Here is a 16,888-nt window from a genome sequence, read left to right on the forward strand (position 1 = left end):
TCAAAACGGGGGGCAAATATGTTTTGCACATAAAGGGGGAAGTGACGGTAGGCCTATGTGCCTATACCAGCGTGGCGATGGCGCGAAGTAGGGCCTATCGGGATAATCGGGTACAAAACGTTATTTTAAAAAAGGGGCCGGTTCATACGTACAAGCAAAATGATTAAGGCGGGCCATATAAGGGGCTGTGCAATAATTATGAGCCCTTGGGGTAGGGTAAAATTGGGGGGCAAGAAATGTTTGGTGAACCGAAAGGGGGGCCGGGTAAGCAATTTTTGGCAAGCTGAGAGGGGGGGGGCAAGTGATTTTTGGCACACATTCTTGGGGCGCCTTTTAAATAAAACGCTCTAAAAGGGCTTTGGAAACCGTACAGAAACGTTTAAATATGCAAATTTGTATGCTCGCTGCGCTCGCAACATGTATATACACCATTTAAGGTTTGCAAATTGGGATCCCAAAAATTTGGTATGTGCAAGGGGGGGGGCAAAGATTTTTTGGCTGGCCGAGAGGGGGGGAAGCGATTACCGTATTGGCGGGCCGAGGGGGGAAAGCGATTTTTGGCGAGCCTTTTGGAACTTTTACACCCGGGGCTCATTATTGCACAGCCCCTAATATTTTGAAAAAAGGGGTCATTGGGTAAAGATTTCAAAAAGGGGTCATCAGGTAGAAAATTTTGGAGCAAAATTCTTATTCTTGTTTCAAATTTTCCAAATTTGCAGCACCCCATCACTCATCAGGGAATAAAATAAGATTGTTTTCTTCGCCGGTTATAGTGATCTGCGCCCTAAACTTCCTACGTGGTGGCGCTCTTTCTTTAGCAAAATGGCGTCCTATGTAGAGTCTCGCGTGACAGAAGTGGAGAATAAACCTGCTGGAAAACCAGTTGATAGGGAAAAGGTAAGTTTCAAAGACAAACCATATTATTGATAAAACTCTTAGCTATATACTGATTGCAATTAATAGAGTAATTTGGGTCTGAATCGCCCTTACTATTGTCCAAAACCATCGAGTGGAAAATGGCCAAGCTTCCGAATTATGCACTGGACTTCTGCTAGCGCTGCTGAGTTGAGATACAAATACCTAATTTTTACCTATTATAATAGTATACCTGATCTCATGTACCAATACCTTTTAGTCATGAAAATATATGAATGAACCCCGTTCATACATACCAGAACATTTTGTGATTCTTATTTCATCAAAATAATAACAAAAAATAACAAGTAACATCTTTAAAAACCATGAATTTCCTTCGTTTTCCCTACCCAGCGATCGCACATCCGGGCCACGAACATAAACGCTGTTTATGCCCGGCTCTCGACCAATCACGCGCGCCGTTATATAGCGTGTATGTATGAACTTTCGCATCTTGCAGTTGCACACAAGGTCAAGGTTAAAGTATTAAAGCATACGGTATGTTTTTGTACCGGGGCCAGCAAAGCTGGCCGCGGTACTTATTAGTTGGATATAAAAAATTGCTGTTTCTAGGCTATGTATGAAACAGAAATTCATAAAGAAAACACGTACCTGAATCAAGTTGTTTTGATGATGATTTATGCTTGTAATGTGTAAACATATAACTTGTGGTTGAACTGATATCAGAAATATTGTGTTGATTTTGCATGGTAAGGTAAAATAGGTATATGTTTTAGGAAAATAATTTTTCTGAATCTAGACTAGGAAGTTTTGCTGGTTCTCTTCACTAGAACACTTATCTTGGCAGGCTATGGGATCATGTGGGCAGACACACCGGGTACCGTACCATACATGCTTTGTGTGAGTTCAGTATCTCAGTGTGTTGTATGGTATGTGATCCAATATCTCTGGTGAGAGCTACCTGCTGAGTTATGATGACATATTTAATTTACACATCTTACTCTATTCATGTTCCTGGTGGTTTGTCTGTGGTGGTCTGTTATCTTAATATGTGTTGGATAATTTTCAACAACATGTAACATGTTTGACCATGCAACATGCAGTAAACATGGTAAAAGTTGAATCCCTCACATCGAAGACCTGTAGGCCTATTAATAAATAAGCAAGATCACTGAATATTGGAAATATGTACATTTCCTGGTAACACGATGATGACCAAAAGCTATTGATGCACACATCACCTTCAAATATTTGGGGCTATTTTTATGATGACAAATATGTCACAACTCGAATGAAGCATTAGGGCATAGGTCCTAAGCAATGATTGAATTTTATATTATCAGTAAACAGTCAATTCTTGGCTTTAAAGGTGCTATTTTTGGGTTCAGTTTTCGAAAAATAATATTTCTCGAAATTTTGCTTGTTACTTTGTATGCTTAAATTCTCAAAAAACAAAAAGAGCTATGAATGAATTAATATAAGGTGCAAACGTCGGTTGTTTTTTAGGCCACAAGACCATTTAGCAATCCATGTATGTGGGGTATATGTGTAGAGGTGTTTGTACCCTAACAGTGTCTGCTTCCTACTCATGCCATCCAAACCTGGTGATAATAATATTTGAGTAGGAGGACAGGTGAATTAGTGTCAACTAGGAATAATCCTTTTCACCATGATTATACCACCAATCAACCAGTACTTCCCACCATCCAAAATCTCCCTATTTTGCCAGCCAACAATATCACATAAATATCAGAGATTACCCCATATGTTAAATTGCAAGCATCCAACCAAGGCCAATCAATTAGATGTACATCCTTGAATCACAATTGTCATTTTAAAACCATGTCTCGCCTGTCAAATATTACACATTACAAGCATCTTTCAGAAGGATTATTTAATCTTCACATGAAATCATTCCTGTCCCGGTACATCCCTTTTTAAAGGGTTTTTTATTAGCAATACAAACATACCTTTTATTTTTTTTGAACAAGCTTTATTTTGTTCCAAAATGCACATTTTAATCACAATTTTTGATGTAAAAGAGCTGAATGCAAATTAACCGGTGACCCAAACTCCTTCGCGCGCGCAGCAGGCGCATAGCGACTAATTTAGGATTGGTGGGATCACCAAAGTGTGAAATGTAGAAAACCCATATTATTGTCGCGTCGTAGCGGCCATCCCTGAGCGCGTGCGCAATGCAGGGGGGTGTCTGAGGTGGGATGTGCCCTAGTACAGGGAACCCATACCGTAGTAGCTCTGCACAACGGTATGGGACGAAGTGTATACGAAAAGCTAGTGCAACGCAATTGCATGATTTCAATTAGAGTTTGTACTAAAAAAATACAAGGCTCCTGTAGCTTAAATAGTTGCATGTTTGTCATAATATTAATAACACAGCTTCTTGTACTTCTTACCTAAACTCCTATGCTTGAAATTGTAATAAATACTCCATTACTTATCCAGAATAAATAAAAATTCATTAGCACATGATCCAAGTCCGTGCACCCAAACTGAGATGGCACTTCAGTGCAAACTTAGATAGGGCATCACCAATAACGAAAATGTCATACCGATAAATGATGTGTCTGTTTGCCCGTTTTTTTTAAGTTTGCCTTGCGAACTAGATGTGCCCCCCTCAGGATTGTGGAATTTTTGAAAATGAAGGTCTCACATTATTGAAACCATTTGGTTGATCTTGTTTACACTATTTGTGTACACAATTTTCGTTTGAAAAAGTCTGAACGGCTCGTCAAAATTGCTTCCCCCCTCGGTCCACCAAAAATCTTTTGCCCCCCCCTTTACACATTTATGCCAAATAATTTGCACTCATTTCGCAAACTTTTCAGAGGAAAACAAGCTTTTTTAGCGATTTCACGAAGTTTTGCCCATCAAAAATGCCCTTAAAATTAGCTTTTTTTTTCAAACGCGAACAATTTTTTAAAGATGCATTTTTTGTTGTTGACAGAAACGTGTAGGCCTATGTGCCTACGACAAGTCCCGAGGCCTAAAGTTTGGGCGTTTTTGTTTCCCAAAATAAGAATTGCGAGCAATATTCTGAGAAAAATGAATACTTGAATATTATTTTGTCTTTTTTAAAAAATATTTTAAACAAAATATTGGTCGGATCAATCCTTCTGATCCGAGCCATGGCTACGCGCCTGTCGCCCAGCACAAGCTTTTGATGTACTCTCGTTTTGACGATGATTTACCCTCGCGTATCAAGCATTTTCAAGTGTGCTTTACAGGTTTTTACTGTGTGACGCAATTCTGCATTTATTCAAGTTGCCGAATTTCTCAAAAAACGTGATGTATTTTGCTTTTAAAAATTCCCTTATTTCACAAACTGTTTGCCACTTTCCACTCATAGCTCATCTGATCATTTTTTTATGTCACAGACGTGATGCTTATGTCACAAAGGTATTTTTTGCTTTTCTGATAATTTTTTAAAGGAGTATTTCGTGATCCTAGCATCTTCTTTTTATGACATTTTTCAGTACATATCCACGAAAAAAGCCTATTCCCAAAATTTCAGTTGATTCCGATTTTGCGTTTGAGTTATGCATGATTATGTGTATTACACTGCTCCATAGACAATGCGTTGTAATTTCGTTCTGGTGCACCAGAACGAAATTCAAATTTCACGATATCTTTGCAAAACGAATTAATCTGCAAGAAATATTTTGTACATAAACATTATGTAGCCAGAGGTTTCCAGTGATATAAAAATCTCAACTTTTTTGAGAAAAGTGGGGGATGAGGCTGTGGATCACGAAATGCCCTTTAATTGGTTTTTGAAACTTCTTAGCAGAAAATAAGCTGTTTTCACTAGTTTTCAAAAAGTTGCTTTAACCTTGTTTTTTACCCCATAATTTCCCTCTTTCCAATTAGACCAATACATTAAACCTTAACTTCAGCTGGCCACTGTTTAACCTTGATGCAAAAGTAAACCTTCATGCAAAAGTAATAATTTAGTTTCTATATAATAGCGAGTGTGGTCTAAAGGAAAAGATCGCAAAAAGCCATGTGACGTGACCTCGAGATCGCATTTCAATTTTATTTCTTTTATCATCATGCTGTTCTGTATTCCCCAATGATGTTATTGTCAATTGAAGTAAAATGTAATTACTGCAAACTATTTTTTAATTCGAGTGTCTAAATATTGTGTTATGATTGATTCTTTATTAGATATTTGCAGTTATATTAGGTGTTTAAAAATGATTTATTGTAAAATTGTTTCATCTGACAATGATAATAAATACCGGTAATAAAAAAAATTAAAAAAATTAGAGGGTCTTTTTTTTAAATTATAATTTATTGTTTTTTTGCAATCCAAAGTGCTTTAATTACAGTAAAATTTAAGGTGGTACTACACCCATGGCAAATTTTGTGCCTATTTTTGCATTTTTCTTCAAAAATTAAGGCGCATTGTTGACAAGTAAGATGTATATTATAGGGGCAAAGTACGGCAAAATTTTATTTCAGCACAGACAACAGTTGTGGAGTGACAGTCAAAAATGAGGGAAACCCAATCAATAAATCAATAACTACTTGTCTTGAGTCACTGAAATTTCAGTGTAGTAACTGGATTCATTTATATACATAACTTTCGTTACCAGTGTTTTATTAGTTTTTGAGAAAAATGCAAAAATAGTCACAGATTTATCAAGGGGTGTAGCGTGTAGTACCACCTTAAGGTTTTATATTACCGGTAATTAAAACAGGAGATCTCAGGTTTTATTCAGAGTTCACTGATCAAGTGGTGGCTAAACACATCGCGTGCATGTGTATTATTGATATATGGTCATTTTCACGGTAAAGGGTGTAACTTTGGATTTTTAACATTTTGATCCGTAGTTTTCTAATAAAGCCACAGAATTCCATGATTTTTGGCCACATAAGTCATCTAGTTAGCAGCTACCTTGGGTAGCATAATCATCTTCGGGAGTTACTGCGTTCAGTTTTAGCAGGCTTAAATGTACCTAATATTGCCATTTTGAAAAACTGTAAAAAACAGTAACATTTTTGTAAAACCCTGTGTTTTCTTCAGTTAGTTCATGGATAATTTTTCTTATCCTGAAAGTACGGTCATATGTTCAGTAAACACTGCCACATTAGATTTAATTGTGAACAGCCCTGTATTTTTGAGAACCGGACTTGATATTTGTCGTTTGAGGCTTCATTTTCCGTTAACAATTGTTAACAAACTTTGTGGGTATAGCTTTGGTTCATAATTCTTGGTTATTTCTTCACTTCTTCTTGATTCATAACAGTTGATATCTTAACTTGAAATGGGTAACAAAAATTAGTTGATTTGCAAGCTTTTAAAATTTTTATAAAATCTTGACTTCAAAGAGCCGATTTTCCGTTAACTTTTTGAAGCCTCGAAACAAACTGTTCAGCAAGCTTGGGCAAATATAAATAAAAGAGCTCATCCAATCTATTTATCAAAATGTAGCAAAGTAGATCCTCAAGTCACTTGTTTTTAAATCATGGAGATATATATCACCGTTTGAAAATGGGACCCAATACAAACTTTCCGTTAACAATTGAAGCCTCCGAAACAAATGAAGCCTCCGAAACAACAGTAAACTTAATTATCATCTATGCATATCTAAATTGGTATGTTCCATATTGATATCTGCATTGTAATTGTTGCATGATATGTACAGAATGTCATAAATTTAAAAAAAAATTGATATTATGGTTAATGCTTGAAAAATATACTGATATCCAAGAAAGCCCGTTTCGGAGGCTTCACATGCAAATAACACCATACTTAACAAATGGGTGAAAAATTATCATGTTATAAATCTGCAATATCTGCCGCATAGAATCATTGATTCAATACACACAAGAAAATAACAGCTTAGATGATCCCAACAGTGTTGTTTTCAAAAAACTACTTCTGCCATGTTTAACCATTGTAAACATGAAGCCTCGAAACAAAAAAAATGACTTGCTGTGATAATTTAATTTTTGTCACAACTGAAATTCAATACTTAGAAGCAAAGCATGAAAATTGGTAATTGTGATATTTTTAACCTATTTTTTCATGTCAACTTGTAGTAGTTACCCAAATATTTTACTTTTATGATCACCTGTGTTGTTAACTGAAGCCTCCGAAACACAAATCGCTTGAATTGCCAATTCTAAAAAATAACTCCAATTTCTGTGAAACTTGGCTGGGAGGTTCCTTTCATCAAGTAGTATTTGTACATGAAGTTAGACATTTAAATTATTTTAGGAACCCAATTAAAACTTTAAAAATATGTTTAAGGTTGGGAAATTTCCATTGCAAATGACCCTTGATGTTAAAAATTTTCAAAATTGCAATTACAAACATAGCAAAACATGGTATAAAATTTAACTTATATCTGTTGACTTACTTTGGAATGGGATTTCACATGTATTCCAGCTTTCATGTCATAATTTTCTGAGCTTATGTAAAATACATTTTTTCTTAGATTTTAACCAAAATGTTATGGAAATGTCAAATTTTTTATCAGAAATCAAAAGGTTTAAGCCTTGAAACACTATTTTACTGGAATTTAAGTTGCTTCTATGCATGATTACAGTAAACAGAAACATATTTAAGTGGTTTGAAATTTTGACCCTAAAAATCAAAAGTTACACCCTTTACCGTGAAAATGACCATATTGTACCTATGAGATTTTTAATGTTGTGTGAAAAACTACAATTCAGCCCTCGAATTAACCCCATCCCCACTGCCGTAATGCCCTCAAAATATGTCCTTTACCCAAGGCAGTCACTTGCCGTGCCCTCTAATGAAGTTGCCTATGTTTGTGTGTGTTTTCTTCACCTTTGAGAAATTGCTTTGGTGCCCTTCTTAAATTTTCAACAGTTGCCATGATGTCCTCTTGAAATATTACAAACTGCCGTGCTGCCTTGCTTTTTCAGTGAAAATCCAAGGCAATTTGCAACTTGCCCTAAAAAGGTTGCCGTGCCCCTTCAGATCCTTAATTCGAGGGCTGCTACAATTGCCACCGGGGTGACCCCCTCTTTCCTCTCCAAAGTAAATTAATCCTAACCAAATCAAACATGAAAAATCCTCAAATGCACAAAGCAACTGCATGGAAAGTTTGACCGGCCAAAGGTACACCTCTGTGGCGTGCTATCCCTGGTTGCATGTCTGGCACCCGAGCAGGGTTCACAGTTTATCGCATTTTCGCGTCCAGGGCGCTTTTTGAACTCACTGGACCCGGAAAAAGTAAGATTATGTAACCTGAATGGGTCCAGCAGGCTGTGCTTGGACCCGGAAAAAATCCCATCCAAGAAATAAAAAATATCATCATAGATCGTCATTGTGCGATAACCCAGCTCAATCGGCTCACAGCACATTTTTTTAAACAACTTTTCATTCATAAATTACATACAAAATTTACAAAAATCGCTGCAACATGATACACACCTCATCGCTATTTCATGCACAGATATTTGATCAGCAATATGAGGGGAACTATGGAAGAGGTTGACTTGCGATTTTTTTCGGGTCGTGCAAATATTATGTAACAATAATAATGTCAATAAAACATGTTCAATTCCAGTGACATCACGAAAACACGTTTTTGCGGCAGTTGAATTTCAACCGAGCAATAACCAAATAATTAGATGATTAAAGTAGTGCATGTTATTAGGTAGTAATTGTAGTTCTTTATGAGAAAGTCAGCCGATCGCGGCAAGTCATCTTTTACCCAGTAATTTGACTCGATTTTGGTAAGTTTTGGGTGCGGAATTCGGCATACTTTAATATTTAATTTATCATTTGCGCCAGTACTCAAAATACATTTCCGGGTGTTTCTGCAGTTTCGTACATAAGTGCAATTTGGACCCACAAAAATCAATGTGGGACCCGCAAATTTCAACTAAATGGAATATGAATGGGTCCATCATAAAAAAGTGGACCCGGTTATTTGAGAGCAAACTGTGAACCCTGCACCCCAGGGGTCCTTGGTTCAAAACTGCACCCAAGAAAAAAGTGTTTTTCTCTTCTCCTTGTTTCTTTCTCCCATCCCCCTCGCCAAGAATCACCTGGAGTGTTAGGGTTAACAACATGGTTAAAGATGTGGGCTGTATGAGTCATTGAGGGGATTTACATGTAGAGGGGTTGGAAATAGAGAGTCCAATGAACTTAGGAAGGATAGTTAAATTCAAGCCTTGAAATAAGCGGGCGCGGGGAGCAAATTTACTTTCGTAAAGCCACCAATTGCTCCTGGTCCTTGTAAAATTCACATGAACCAGGAGCAATTTTCACTTGATGCAGTCGTTTTGCACTTGATGCAGTCGTGCTGGTATGCTGTATTGTATATACGCAGAAAAGGATTTAATATTGAAAATTGCTCCTGTTTCTTCAGAAATTGCTCCTGGTTCTTGTAAAATCCCAGTGAAGCAGGAGCAATGTTCAAAACAAATTGCTCCTGGTTCCAGTCTGCTTATTTCAAGGCTTGGTTAAATTAGGGGTTCATTCATATATTTTCATGACTAAACGGTTGTTTATGCAGAACGTTTTGTGATTATTATTTCATCAAAATAATAACAAAAATTACAAGTAACATTATTTAAAAACATGATTTTCCTTCATTTCCCCTACCCGGTGATCTCACATCCGGGACACCGGGCATAAATGCTGTTTATGCCCGGCTCTCGACCAATCATGCGTGCTGTTATATTGCGTGTATGTATGAATGATTTCATCAAGAGACTGGAGAGCTGAGGGGAAACATCACATTTGTGAATAAATTGAACTTGTACTGGGACTTGTACTCATGTATTATAGTACAAAAATTCCCTACTAAATTGAAAAAAAACCCACCATAATAATGAGACAATTATACGAGATTGTTGTTACAGCTCAAATTTATTGCCAATTTTACAACTTGAACATTTTAATTACAATAGTACCAACTTACAAATCATAACGCAAAGCCTAAAATTGACTTTAAAAATGTTGAAATATGTACACTTTCTAGGGTCTTTTAGTTGAAATTATTACCCCATGTGATCAAAAGTGGAACAAATTCCATTTGACAAAACACTTTCTAATCTAAGTCATCTAATTTACAGCATTCTGATATTTATATCCAAATCTTACCTAAAGGGATCGGATAGCAATGTTTGTATAGTATTTTTTGGGACATTAGAGTACATCAGGCACAAATTGCATTCTGTATACCAGGAATGTCCTTCTGATATCAAATAATTTCGATTTTTTTATTTTTTTTATTCGCAATATACAAATTTTATGGCAATTTATTAAAAATTGATATTTTTACAGTCCTTGAAATCAACATAAATCTAATGATATGTACATACAGTGTACACATGTAGCTGGGAGGAAAAAAATGTATATCTTCAATACGAAAGGTCAAAATTGTCAAATGATAGACAGCTTCTTCTCCCCATATCGCAAATTTCAAGAATTAAAATTATTTGATATATCAGAAAGACATTCCTCGTATTCAAAATGTAATTTGGTGTGTGTGATGTGCTCTCATGTCCCACAAAAAATATTGTGCAAACGTTGCTATCCGATCCAATAAATGGATCATTTTGACAAAATGTAAGACCAATGTCTTGGTAGAATATGATTGAAGACCATGACCCTCCTAGGTTGCAACTGAATTCAACTCCAAACTGTTTTTGTCATGTATTATAGGCCTAATTTATACCATCAAATAAACATCAAGCTTTAGTTGACCTGACCAATCCAACTCATTATTATGTTTTGAAGGAAAATATTGGATCCAAAACATAATAATGATAAAATTGGATGCTTTACGCCCAATATTTATTGGTCTCGCTATGAGTTGTAAAATATTGGACTCAACTACGTCTCGTCCAATATTTTAAAACTCATAGCTCGACCAATTAATATGGGCTCAACCGATCCAATTTTATATCAAAGTAGCCCTGGTCCAATCTAATATCTGGGAACTTTTTAGTATTCAAACTAGAGAGTAGGAATATTGGTTTTGGTCTTTGTTATATCGGTATTCAAAATGAAAATATTCTGCTTACAAAATCATCATACATCTTTGAACAGTCCACATCAAAATGCTAATATTATTAATGTTCTGTCAGCCACTGGAAAAGCTTCATTAGCACATTCATTAATATATTTTAGATAGATAGAAATCTTTCTTTATTGAGGGTAACAAGCACTGCTTTCCAAGCAGGCCCTCATACAAAGTACATTATAATATATACAGACATAATTAAAATTTACACAAGATGTATGAAGTTACTAGAAATACAACAAAAAAGTTATGTGATAATAATGAAATTGAATGAAAATTACAATATACTCAAGGATAAACTTTTCAAAGAGGAGCTTGGTAAACTTTTGATTTGAATTGGCCTATTGAAATATTCTCCAACTCTGCTCTAACTACCGGAGATAAATTATTCCATGCATAGGCTGCTCTCACATGAAATGTACGTAGCCCTGAATTTGATTTAAATTTTGGCACAATCAATGTATTTGTACTATGATTTCTAGTTTGGTGGGTATGGATATCATGTACAAAGTTAAATTGAGAAGATAAGTATGATGGACTTAAGTTCCTTAAGCATTTAAAAATGAGCAATAATAATTGATTATGCCATCTATTATCTAGTTTAAGCCACTGAAGTGTTTCCATCAATTCATTTATTGGCGTTCTAATATCTGCAGAAAGTATTGATCTGGCCAAATTATTATGAAGAACCTGTAATTTGTTATGAAATTCAATTGAAAAATTTGACCAAACTGTGCTTCCATAGTCAAGGTGAGGAAGAACAAGGGCATTTGATAACATTACAGTGGTATGGAATGGAAGAAAGTGTTTTACACGCCTTATAATACCAGTTCTTTTTGAAACATTCTTACACATATAATCAACATGAGCTGACCAGGACAAGTTACAGTCAAATTTTACACCTAGATACTTAAATTCATCAACTCTTTCAATAATGTTACTATTATAGATAAGTTGAATTTCACTGAACCTTTCAAGCTTATGTTTTGTGCCAAATATCATAAATTTAGTTTTGTCAACATTTAAAGTGAGTTTGTTAGCTTTGAACCAATCAGCTACTTTACTTAGACATGACTCTAATTGCATTTGAAGATCAGAAACAGTCTTAGCTTTGCACATTAATGATGTGTCATCAGCATACATAACAGTTTTACAATTACAACCAACAACATCAGGCAGGCAATTGAAAAAATTATGAATAATAATGGGCCTAGTATAGAGCCTTGAGGAATTCCTATGTTGACAGATTGAAAATCAGAAAGTGTTGAGTTTACACTAACAGTCTGCGATCTGTTACTCAAATACGATTTAAACCATAAAAGTTCACTGTTCTCTATGCCATACTTCTGAAGTTTGTTAATAAGAATTTCATGGCTCACTGTATCAAACGCTTTCTTTAAATCAAGAAATATTACACCTGTAGCATATCCATCATCCATATTATTTAGAATGAAATCTTGAACATCAAGTAGTGTGGTGGAAGTGGAATGATTTGCACGAAAACCTGATTGAGCATTAGACAGTAGGCTTGCATTAGTTAAATACATATACAATTGATCATGTACAGCTCTTTCCATAATTTTAGATAGAATTGACACACACCACTCCACGCCATACATAAATTCTCCCAGTCACATTTCCCCAATATGAAATTTTTAAAAAGTAAAATTTTAATTTTACTTCTTTTAAAGTTTGGCAGAGGCGGGGTTCGAACTCACGGCGCAGCTCTTTGGCTATACCATATGACCAGCGCCTTAGACCGCTCGACCACGAAGGACTTGACAGTGTCATCGTGAAAATTTAAACATATAATATTAATAAATCGCAACTTCATTACTATACATCATATTTTGGAATTTTATCTGCTTAAAACATTAATGTGTATTATAATAAAGCTACCATTATTTATATTGTTGAATTCTCAAGCGCATAGAGACAATTAAAAGGAGGGTTCTGTGAATAGGCCTACATACACAATACATAAAATCGATTTTGATATCGGCCACGTGCTCTGCTGTGCATGTGGTTTCCCGTAGTGGCGGAAGTTGTATTACGAAGTGCATCCGAACTCCATTTTGAAGCAAATGCTTTTGACAAGGCATTGGATTGTTCCAGTTTGCATCCTAAATCCACATTAGACCCTAATTTTATTTACTGAAATCAAAAGATTAGATTATCATAACAACAAAACGGTAATCTTTTGTCGGGTCTAATGTGAAAATTACATTAAAAAATACAGTTTTTACAGAATTAATTTTCACTTAATTCCAAAAAAAAAAAAATGGCGTATATATAAGATTGAAATAAATTCTCTACCTTCTATACTAGATCAATTGTGACGCAAAGTTATTATCAAAAAGTGTTGTGATAGATGTACAGTTAATATTCATATATTCCATTAATTATCTGATGGTACAGTTTTTACACAGAAAATATTTATTTGAAAAACCTGCCACTCGGCTTTTTCCGGAAAGGTCACAGTGTTGCCGTGACCTGTGCAATAATTACAATTAAAAATTTTCTTATTCTAACAGCAAGCGTTTCTAGAATGTATTTTGGCGAAATGTGGTGTGGAATTGACAATACTGAAATGGGCCTAAAGTTCCCTACATCTGTTTTATCACCTGACTTAAATATTGGTGTCACCTTGGCTTTTTTCCATTCATCAGGAAAAGTAGATCCACTCAATGACAGGTTGCAGATATGAGCTAGACTATTTGAAATGAAGGGTCCAGCCAATTTCAACAACCTGACATTAAACTGATCCAATCCTGGTGATTTGTTATTTTGCATATTACTAATATGATTACAAACAAATTCAGGTGTAATTTCATTAAATTTAAACTTATTTACTTTACAATATTGTCCAGAACACACATTATTACATGGACATTTGATATTATCATACTCATTAAATTTTTTGCCAAGTTGATTACCAATAGATGTAAAGTACTCATTGAATTCATTGGCAATCGCTTTATCATTTGATACACATGTGCCCTTATTGGAAATTGAAGTTGGTACACTTGAAGACTTATTTGGTATAATTTTCTTGATTGTTTTCCATAAGTTCTTACTATCATGCATATTATTAATAATAGCATCATTACAATAACTTTTTTTCAGATAAAACCTCATATTGTTGACTTTATTTCTGAGTGACTTTGCCTGTTTCCAATCCTCTTGATTATTTGTTTTTATTGTGCCTTTGCAAAATAATAGTCCCTATCTTTGCACAGTCTTAAAAAGTCTCCATTGATCCACTCTGGCAGATACCCTTTAATTTTTTTCTCTTTAAATGGTGCATGCTTATCACAAGCTTCTGTGAATAAGGTTTCAAATTTGTTTAGAGCATTGTTTACATTGTCAATAGAGCAAATGTTGTCCCAATCAATATTATTGACAGTATTGATAAATTCCAATTCATTGAAATTCTTAAAGCATCTTGATTTTACAATTCTTGGAGGAAGTTTAGGTAGTTTACATTTTCTTACAACATAAATTAATGAGTGATCACTGAGCCCTAAACTATGTACACCAGATGATATCACATGCTCTGGCTTAGACACAAATATTAAATCAATTATAGTTTTACTAGTTTCTGTTATTCTTGTATAATCTTTAATTAGCTGTTTCATGTGTGAATTGTTTGCCAAATTTGACACTTTCTTTTTCTTATCAGTTTTGGAAATATCCAAATTGAAATCACCTAAAATATAGACATCATCATAAAGATTATTGCACTTTTGGAACATAATATCAAGTTTATCTAAGTATTCTACAGTACAGCTTGGTGGATCGATACACATTTCAATGACAATAGGTTTGGTTTTTGGCAAGTTAATTTCCATGAAAAGAGCTTCCATATCTGTTTCATATAGATCAGTATTTTGCTTATATGGAATATTATCTTTTATGTAATATAATACTCCACCATGAGATTCATCATTTTCATTTTGCCTGTCAAGCCTACATACACTATTATAGCCATTTATCTTAATCTCTGAATCATCAATATCCCTTGTAAGCCAAGTTTCTGTTAAACAAAGCACATCAATACCATTATCATGTAAAAGGAGATTGACATAATCTACTTTATGAATGAGACTTCTGATGTTTAGATGAGCTATTTTTAATCCCTTTTGCAATTTACAGTTTAAATCAATAAAGCCATCACTGAAAGGAAACTCATCATCACAGGTCTTAGAGAAACAACATTTGCAAAACCAAGTTTTAGATTTATCAACATCAGAAATATCAATACAATTAGCATGGAAATCAAGACTACATTTGTTACAAGTTACAAAAATATCAAATTTGATTATTTTGTTTAAACAATTACCACACATAGAATTACAATTATTATCTTTGCATATTGTCACATTTTTCAAGTGTTCAAGCTGCTGGCTGTCGATATCTTAAAAAGAAATAAAGTTCTTTGCTAGAGTTGTAGTACCACTTCTCTTGAGATGCAGTCCATCGCGTGCTATGTGATTGCGTCCTATATTTGAATTATCGATGAATGTCCAATCAAACAGTTTACATTTTTCAGAGAGTCTAGTATTGTACTCTTTCAGCCATGCAGTCCTTCCAGAATGGATATTTTGCGCGTTAGTGATGACACAGCAATGTGAACATTAGCGTTAGTCCTTTTAATAATATTTCCAAGTTCAAGTAGTAAATCAAGACACTCTTCAGGGTAGCAAGCTCCCATGTTATTTGTTCCACAATGGATGATCACACAAGATGGTTGAGTATCTGCAATTAGGGTGGGGGCAAGTTTGATCCAATGTTCGATATTGCTTCCACGTATGCATTCATTGATAACTTTCAGTCTCACGTGATAAGCGTCTCCTACAAGATATTTGGGTATCGAGTCCCCAATGATGAGTACAGTTCGGCTCTTTGTATGGAGATGCGGAGATGCAGATCGGGTTTTGGATCTGGCGGGGAGTAGATGTACTTGAAGCTTCTGTAGGCTGAACATTTGCAGATTTAGTAGATGTACTTGAAGTTTCTGTAGGTTTAACGTTTGCAGATTTAGTTGATTTCTGGGAAGAGTTCTTGGAAGGTACAGTTTTCCATGGTAAGGGAATAGGGGGTAGATCATCATCAGGTTCCTCAGGGGTATCATCCACTTCAAGGACACTGAAGGGATTACTTGTAGGAATTGATGGAACATCAATTAGATCAGCAGAAGGGTGTTCAAAGTTAGATGCATTCACTTGTTGAACTTCAGGTTCATGCACACTGGGGTCACATACATGTATTTCTGTTGCAGTAGTGTTCATATCATCAGTCTCTGTTGAAACAGTTGATGTTGAGACATGGCAAATGTCTGTCTGACAAGAAGCGTCACAGTGTGTAGGTACAGTGGTGGTTTGTATTCCAACTGAAACAAGGGAAGAATGTTCTGCCTTTGGAGTAGATGTAACTGGTAAAGGGAGGGGAATTATATCTTCTTCATCACTGTCCATTAAGGATGAGTTGCAGGTTTCAGGAGTAGTCTGCTTAACAAATGATGTTTCAGAGTCAATTCTGTCACTGATTTCAGGAAGCACAGAGTCTACCCATTCAGTATGTTGGGTGCCTTGGACAGAAATAGTAGATGTTGAAGTATACACAGTAATAGTTGCCATTGGAGTTAAAGATCTGAAGATAAGTCCACATTTGCCCTTGCTTTCAGGGGATCCATACATAGCTGATAAGTGGTAGAGAATTTCATCAACACACTCAGGATCCACAGTTATTGTAGTGGAGAATGTTTTTGGAGTAATTTTCCATTTATCAGTGTTGTAGATTTCTCCATTTGTAAATCCAGCAAAGGACAAGTTCATAAAACTATGTAAAGTACTCCATGCTGAGCCAATTGTCCTGTTCAGAGAAGATGCCATTGTTCAATTAGGACCCTATTGTCCAGTGAATAGATGATGGCTGGATGCAAAACAGGATGTGCAGTGGTGAAAATCAATAATTAT

The 16,888-nt window shown here is 35.3% G+C and overlaps 1 protein-coding gene across 1 annotated transcript in view; it reads left to right on the forward strand.

Annotated features, from left to right (window-relative positions):
• Positions 1-787: 787 nt before the first annotated feature.
• Positions 788-16,888, forward strand: part of LOC140141094 (histone deacetylase complex subunit SAP18-like) — a 49,737-nt gene continuing 33,636 nt past the window's right edge. Inside the window, exon 1 of the mRNA XM_072162871.1 lies at positions 788-897. Coding sequence (XP_072018972.1) covers positions 823-897 — 75 coding nt within the window. The 5' untranslated portion in view covers positions 788-822. The remainder of the gene's footprint in view (positions 898-16,888) is intronic.

The sequence above is a fragment of the Amphiura filiformis genome, chromosome 19 (assembly GCF_039555335.1).
Source record: "Amphiura filiformis chromosome 19, Afil_fr2py, whole genome shotgun sequence".
In the NCBI taxonomy this organism is placed as follows: domain Eukaryota; kingdom Metazoa; phylum Echinodermata; class Ophiuroidea; order Amphilepidida; family Amphiuridae; genus Amphiura; species Amphiura filiformis.